Source organism: Diuraphis noxia, unplaced genomic scaffold (assembly GCF_037042655.1).
Source record: "Diuraphis noxia isolate RWA-SAM2 unplaced genomic scaffold, SU_Dnox_SAM2 contig0001, whole genome shotgun sequence".
In the NCBI taxonomy this organism is placed as follows: domain Eukaryota; kingdom Metazoa; phylum Arthropoda; class Insecta; order Hemiptera; family Aphididae; genus Diuraphis; species Diuraphis noxia.
Window position 1 is genome coordinate 102,201,461 of NW_028301711.1, and position 8,738 is coordinate 102,210,198.

An 8,738-nucleotide genomic window follows, 5' to 3' on the forward strand; every position below is an offset into this window, starting at 1 on the left:
CTACCTAAGATTATAAGAATATCAGCTATCAGGAGCAATATGTAAGCTCTTCGCCACAACCCGTTACGTAAGGGTCAGTCGTAAATTATTATTATTTATTAGTGAGAGTGTGACCAATGTGGTTAGACATGCGTACAATTATATAAATAGTTATAAATTACCACAGTGTAGTAATCTAAAATAATAACAAATACATTAATATTTATTTTATCACATAATAAAATGTCTAGAAAGCTTAAAAACAATAATATCTGTTTGTCTAAAAATCGTATTTAGTTGGAAACACATATATTCGATTGAGTACAATTCGGTCATAAAAAAATGTTCCATAGTAATTATTCATAAGTTTCACCATTTAGATTATAAGAACAAAAAAACAATAATTCCTCTATGCTGACATGCTGTAAAAGTAAAAATGACATCACCATTTCTGGCGGATGCGATTATTCCCGACCACTTTTATATTCACATTTTGGCGTCTTTTCTCTAATGTTCCGTATTATTGCGTCATGTAGCCTATGTAGTTCTGTTTGAAATCCGCTAGGAGCGGTATCAGCCGTTGACGTTTTCGTATTTTAGATAAGAACACTCCTGCGTTGTTATCGATTATCGAACTTTGCAATTTTGCATGTAATATAGTCGACATCTACTTGCAGGTCGTAGCTAGACAGCCATACTATCTCTTAAACCATTTATCTAGTGGCTTATTTTACTTCGGTTTTTTTTTCAACTCGTTGTTATGTATAATGTATAATTGTGTCACTGTGTCCAGCGCATGGTAGATAAATAGTTTAATCTCGCGAACAAAACCAATATTCTGCTACAAATCCTGACGCACTGACGTGTGAGTCGCTAGTTTTGAGAGGCCGGATTTATTTTGTTCAATCGTCGGCAGTTTAAGTAAGTTTGCGATCCGCATTAATGTAACAATATTGCTATTTACTTTAATTGTCTTGCACAGTTGAGATTCCAATCTGACGAATTGGTGCACTGTTGATAGTGAGTGGACCGCCTCACCGCATGGTAGTTGGGAATATTTTTTTGTAAAGTTACTTGCTACTGCATTTATAATAATACAATTTTTAATTTGGTATCTAAGCATAAAATAAAAGTAAATATTAGGTACTGATGTGCTGTTAACTTATTAATGACTCATGACTTGTATCAATCGTTTATACCCAGTGAGTTTAAATAATATGGTTATAATCATTGCAATATTAAATATTATATTTACTTTTCATCAGTGGTTTAAATTCATTCAACTTATGTTAATGCTAATATTATACATCTTCAGTCTAACCTGCCCTCCCCGCTCAACATCATAAAAACACATTTCTGTCTGTAGTAACAGATATTCCTAAACAAACATAATTTCCCTATTTCTTTTAGTCTACAGGTCCTTTATTCCAAACTAATCAATAAATAATTTTACTAGAAACACAATTGCCGAGTAGGAGTAGAACATAACGTTAAACATTTATTCAAAACTAAATAGAACTAGGTAGTTCCATTGGTGCCCGCCAAGAAAGTTTTCTTTCACCACTCAGGTTTAGTTGATGCTCATATGTTTGATGTTCTAATCATTTATTGTTAGATTTATTGTCACATTAAGTGAATTTTTTCCCGAAATAAAATACTTATAATATATTCTTATTGTAAAAATTAATTTTATTAAAATAATAATAATAATCTGAAATATAAAATTTTACTTATAAGTAGGTATATTAAGCTATAATTTTTATAATATTGAATATTCACAGAATACATTATAGATATTATAAATCCGTTATAAACAAAAATGTTATAACTACGTTATTCAGAAGAAAATAATATAACTTTTTACTTAGTATCCCATACATGTTTCATGATTGTATACTTGTTCTTCATTATTAATTAAATGATGCCACACTCGCGTGTGTTGTCTTCATCTTACAAACGTTCAACATACAAAAAACTGTTTTGTGAGGGACAACTTTACCCTCTCTGTATTCATAGAATAATTAGCATAACTACACTACACAAAAGGACAATTTTATCTGTAATTTAGCTTATTTATTTTTGTAATAGTGCTAACCAATATTTTTAATAATTAAATAAAAAAAAAAATTACTTTCCTGAAGTGATAATTATAATTGTATTCCTTTGTGTTAAAATTACATAAAAGTGCTATAGCACAGTTAAAGTTCTTCCTTACAGGTTGTGATGTTTTAGTATTGCTACTATAAATACAGAAAGAGTAAAATACCCAATGTAAAACCGTTTTTGCCTTGGTTTTTACTTTGTTGTGCATTTATAAGACGTAGAAATGCAGACAATACTTGCGGATGTGGCGTTTACTAAACAGTTATTTGGTACTTATTATTATATTTTTCTTTATTAATAGAATTACTGCTGAATTAAATAATACATGATATTTTATTATATAGGTAATAAATTATATTTTAACAATGAATTTGATTATTATAATTTAGTTGTGGACCATTTGGTAAACAAATGCATAAAATTAATTGAATTATTTTGTTTGATTTCTTCATTGATTCAACTATTTATGTACTTTTGTTTTATTATTTTATTATCATTATTGCAATAATTTTAAATGTATAAACTATAAAGTATAAATGCAGTATGATGATTAGAACATCGAAAATACATCAATTACTAGGCAATATTATTAAAGATTAAACATTCGAAAAAATAATGATAATCCACTCTAATTTTTACCATTGACTTAATAAATTAAGACGTATTTTAAACATATATTTATATATATATTGCAGACTAGGCATTTTCGGTACTTTTTTCCTATTCATGTGTTACAATTTTACAAATTTGAAGGTTACTGATTAGGCTTGAAATTTAATTCAAGGCTCTTCATATTATGCTGTTATATAACAGTTCAAAAATATTTAAAAAATTGTACAAGCCTATTAAGTACAAATATTGAATAATGCATTTGAATACTGTAATTTTTTTAATTTATTATAGTTAAAAATATTACATTTTTAAATTTGGAGGTTGGATTGAATATTTGAAACAAAGTCTGTCATAAGTAATTCAAATTGTACCTAACTAAAAACTCAAAAAAAAATAATAATAAAAGCATAGTTATATATATTTAAGTCATATTTGTATGAAATAAGATATTTAAACAAATATTAATTATTTTTGTCATTTTATTATAATTTAGAAATATCATTTGTGGGTAGTTAAAATCTAAACATGCACTATTAAAATACAATTAATAAGTTTAAAAAAATTACATTTTCAAATTCAATGCTTGAAATCTTCACCAAATGATGATATGATCAACAAAACTCAGGCGAAATTATTGAAAATTAATACAAGATTCCTCTTTAGTTGTTATTAAAGGCATTTTAAATATTATAGATTAAAATTCACAATTTTTTTAATTAAAATTAAGAATATACCTAATTGGTATGAAGTATTACATATTTAAATGAAGAATAATGATTTTGTCTATTAGTTAGGTTAGGTAGGTTATTAGTTATTTTGTTGTAAATCAAAAAAAAACTTAATTGTACATAATGGTATTTTAAAACTTTAGGATTAATTTTAAGCAATTAACTGTTTATAACACAAATCTATTCATATAGTTCCTAGGTAAAGCAGTTTTATTGACTCTAAAATTAACATTGGTTTTAAATTATATAAATTTACCTATATTATTTTAATAATCATAAATCAATAATAATAAAATAAATTTGCAATGTTTTCATAAAAAATTTAATATAAATATATCAAGTATCTGTAATTGAATCTCATAGCTTATAAAATAAATTTGACCCATGCATTTATTTTACAATTTATATCTCAAACAAAACTTAAAACTACTTAAATGGACTAGAAAAAAGTTTTAATTATCGAGACTCAACTGTATAATTATTTAAAAAATAAAGTTAAAATCGAGGTAAAAATTAACAAAATGATTCAGTAAAAACTATTTAAGGAAAAGCAAAAAGACAGTTCATTATATTCAGTCAACATATATTAAAATATTTATTGTACATTCAGGTATAACTGTGTTAGTCAAAAATATGTATGCATATGTACTTAGTAATGTAGGTAGGTATTTGTCTAACAGACCATTTTTCGAGAATATTTTTTCATATTATGGAATGATTTATTTGTGACTAATTTTACATATAATAAAGTGACTGACACAAAGACACCTACTAACAGGTGTACAACAAAGAGGTTTCCTACTTTACCCCTTTAATTGATATATATATATATATATATATATATATATAAATATATAAATAATTATTGAAATACTTAAAGGCAAAACCCATATTTGCAGGAATAACCATAACACAACTTTTATTTAAAAATAAACTTATAAATTATAAATAAAATAAAACTATATATCACACATAAAAAAATATTGTTTGACGTTTTCACAAAAAATAAACCAAGAATAATGTGATGTACAAATTATAAATATATTATACACATATATATATATATCTACTATCTACTTTCATTTTTATTATCTTAACAGTTGGATAGATTTATTTTGTTAGTTCTTAATTTAATGATAGAGAAAATTTTATAAAAATTAATAGATCATTGTACTAATCAACAGGCCTGACCACAGTTAATTTCAACGCAAAATCAAAACACAAACAATTATGTCTTCAAAAAAACAAACTCAACGTGAGGAAGAGCCAAGTGGAATCAGAAAATCAACTAGAAAACGACGTCCAAAATTACGTCAATCATTGTCGCCTAATAAGAATATGCCAACTACTAGCAATATCAAAACTAAGCGTAAAGCAACTACTAAAATTCATACAGTTTTTGATGAAAGAGTGCTTTCATTATCTAGATTAAAACCCACCCAAATTAAACATGATTCAGCAATCCAGTATGTATTAAATCAAGAAGAACGTGATGATATTGAACAAATAATTACAGATGATATATTAGATAAAATACAATGGGAATTTGAATCAATGTTGACTGGTATAATTGTACGCAAAAAACAAATCAAAAATGTTTATAACTTGCTATCTTCTGTGCAAGAATCTGGTTCTCCAAATAAAGTAGAAAATAACTGTAAACAATCTATGAATTTAGCAAAAGTTGCTGCAGAAATTTTTCATGATGATGAATGCTCTTCAAACTTAAACAATGTTGAATTTGAAAATGAAGAGCTTCCTCCAATCCAGACTGAATCGGCAAAAAAATTTTGGTCTCTAGTTGAACCTTATCTTGCTGATGTAAGTGATGAAGACCTCAAGTGGTTAGAAGATTTGGTAATGTCTTATAGCTCTAAACTTGATAAAATACCACCTTTAGGAGAACACTATTCAAAACGTTGGGTACGAGAAGAATTAAAAATGCAAGATCAACAAGCTTCTAGCTCTCATCAGCCAAATATGAAAACTCGACTAGCTGACCGAGTACCTCCTGATGTGGTAGAACTAGTTAATAGAGCTAATAATGCTGCACGCGGTGGTCATGAATCAATGCCATTATTCCAAAAAATTATGGCGGCTATTTTAGAACATACAAATATGTCTCAAAATGACATTGATAACAATAGTGAAATTGATGGTGTTGCTGAAGACAGACCAGAAGAAATGAGCAATGTTTGTGAAGAATTTTATGGGGAACAAAATATTAGAAAACAACTGCAGAAATTAGGATTAATTGGTAATCAAGACAAGCCAGTGGCATCACCTTCAAGTTTACCTCATTCTTCATCACAGGCTACTGTTGATAGCGATGAAATTTTAGAAGAGATAGTTAAATGTGATTCTGCTTTAAGTAATTTACGCGAAATGAACAAAAATCACTTAAGTATCTTATTAGAAAGATGTCGTGAACGCCATTCTATGCAAAAGAAAAAAAAGAAACTTCAAAAACTTGATGATAAGATTTTAAACTTCAAAAAACAAGGCAATTCACAAAAAAAAAATGTGAAAACAGGGCAAACAAGTAACAAAAATGAGGATATAAGATTTGTACTAAATAAACGCAGCAATTACCTTAAGCGGTTGCAATCCTGTGCTACAGATCCTATTAACATGGATGATTCTGAATCAAGTGATGAAGACGTGAAAAATGAATGTATTGTTATATCAGATGATTGTATAGTCATATCCGACAGTGATTCAAACTAAAGGATAACATATTGAACACTTGGTTATAACATAATATAATACAGATGTAATTTTACTTAATATATTGTCCTCTACACCTAAATTTATAAATTACAAAGGAAATTTACTCTTAATTTTGTATAATATCTAAAAAGTTCTAGATGATATTATTTTTTTTCAACCATGCGACATAGACTTGTTTGTGTTACTTATTTGGTTAATTTTTTGAAGGATTGTCTGTTTATTTATTGACTTTTATATTTTATGTTATAACTATACAAATTAATTTATCATATCTAACATTTTAATTTTAACCTACTTTAGTTAATAAGGTTAATAAAAATCAGTAATTCATTGTAATAATATCTGTTTAATTTTTATAATTTTGATTAAATATTCATATACTATTTAATATTTAAGTCCATAAAATAAATACTATATATGAACATACTCTATTTTGTTAATTTTAATATTTTAATACTAATCAATCATATTGTATAAAAAAAAATTAACTACAAAAAGTGTCTAAAATAAGTTAAAAACCTTAAAAATTATCATCATTAAAATCTAAGAGACTTTTTAAATAAATAAATCCATTCTTATTAATTATTTTACATATTATTATGCATACATTTTTAAACAAACAGTGCCTCACTAACAGGGCACAAAGTTGAATGACATATACAATTTGATTTTTTTTTTTTTTACATGTTTTTGCTATTTTAGATAATTCTTCAATTAAAGTGTTTATCTACTATATTATTTTCTAAATTAATAACTTTAATGGTAATAAATATCTTGTAAATTTAAGAAGGTAAGAGTTTTACAAATGTCAACATAGTAAGTTTGCAGGTAAATAGCAAAAACATATTCACACAAATGAAAAATACAGTTATATCTATTTTTACCAAATAACATATGTATATATAATTGATTGATCAAGTACATCTTTCTCTTTCTTTCTGTATTATAATTTTAATATTTAAAAAAATTATTAAAATTTTTAAGCTCTTGTATTTACAACTGCTAAATAAAGTTTTATCACCTTCAGCTTACTCATCCATTTTTTTTTTTTTTAATTAAACAAACAACTATATTCAAAATGTCCACATTGTTCTTAAATTATTGATCTTAAGAAACATTATTGGATATCAGAATTAATCACTAATAACTTATTATGATAATATTGATAATTTAAAAACATAATTTATAAAAGAGATTATTTTTTATTTTTTTGGTGCCTTCAGGTTTTATTATTTTAACAATCAATAGTTTTAATAAATACATTTGTTTTGGTTTTTTAATAAATAATTTTAAGTATCACCTCAAATATACAGCAGTTATAATAATGATTTTCTATTAAACTATTTACATAATCTTGTTGTGTGAAAAAATGATAGACGATCGTATTAGAGCAAACTATCCCCACCATTTTTATCAACAATTTTCCAAATCCTGCATAATTAATAACATGGAGTTAAAGCATCATCAATATCAGTCACAACATGTATATATAATGGTTTGCATTAAACATAGTTTCATTTTCTTTTTTGGTTGAATGCATATTTTACTGTTCAACGTCATGTTTTGAGTACAGATATTTGTATTAAATTATAATAGTTTACAACAATTACACTTATTTAAAAGTTCAACATAGAATTTTATAGTTCGCTACCTTTCAACAATTTTAATGATATTCTTTTAAACTTTATAGCACTTGTTATACAACTCATTAATTACCATTTTAGTACACTTGGTCTTCAGATACATATTTTTAAATAAAAAACTTACATATTGTGGACTAATCAGTATAATACTACATTGCCTCTAGAAAAACTTAATTTTTACAAGCAAAATTTTATGGAATGAAAGTGCCAAATCAGATAGATAGCCAGAATTCACCCAAATAAAAAGTTATATTCACAAATAAATTAATAATTATTTATTGTATATGTAATTAGATATTACAGTACTTTTTAGACTGGACTTAAAATCTAATTTTCTGGTCAAATTGGAATGATGATGTTACAAATTGAAGAATTAATGTCAAAAAGTGTAATGCCTCTCTGTACCCTGTCTAACCAATAGATCAATTACTTAAACACATTTACTAAAACAACTTTTACCTTCCCTCTCTGCACACTCCACAATGATCCAATGGTCTGTAATATTAGACAATTAACTCTTCATCTACCCCAACCTATCGACACATCTTGACGATTGTTTCTTTTTAACACCAACAACATCCTTTTTGATACTGTAAATTAGCAGTTTTCAAACTTTTTTTTGCAGTGCAATTTTTTGGACCTAGTATAGCCACGGAACCTGCTGCAAATACCATAAAAGACAGGACAAAAAAATACTCATTAACGAATTTTTAAAAATTCTATAGTTTTTAAATTATTTATCATGAGCTGTAGACCACGGTGCCTTTAGAAAGTGCTCGTATTGCACAGTTTGTGAACCGCTTCAAACCAAGAACATATTATATTGAATGTTTTATTTTTATTTAACCATACTGACGCGGTAAGCATCGAGCAAGTGCTTAATAATAGCAATACTTAAGTACTAAAGTATATTACATCATAATATTAGGTACCAGCAACATAT

At 26.2% G+C, this 8,738-nt stretch overlaps 1 protein-coding gene across 1 annotated transcript; it reads left to right on the forward strand.

The window, feature by feature from the left end:
• Nucleotides 1-592: 592 nt before the first annotated feature.
• On the forward strand, nt 593-6,808 carry LOC107168552 (uncharacterized). Its single transcript, XM_015518007.2, has 2 exons — nt 593-900; nt 4,607-6,808. The coding sequence occupies exon 2, from the start codon at nt 4,653-4,655 to the stop codon at nt 6,147-6,149; it is 1,497 nt and encodes a 498-aa protein (XP_015373493.1). The 5' UTR covers nt 593-900; nt 4,607-4,652; the 3' UTR covers nt 6,150-6,808.
• The last annotated feature ends 1,930 nt before the right edge of the window (nt 6,809-8,738 follow it).

Excerpts from the sequence above, each read along its gene's own strand:
- LOC107168552 (XM_015518007.2), top strand. The coding sequence starts at position 4,653 with ATGTCTTCAAAAAAACAAACTCAACGTGAGGAAGAGCCAAGTGGAATC.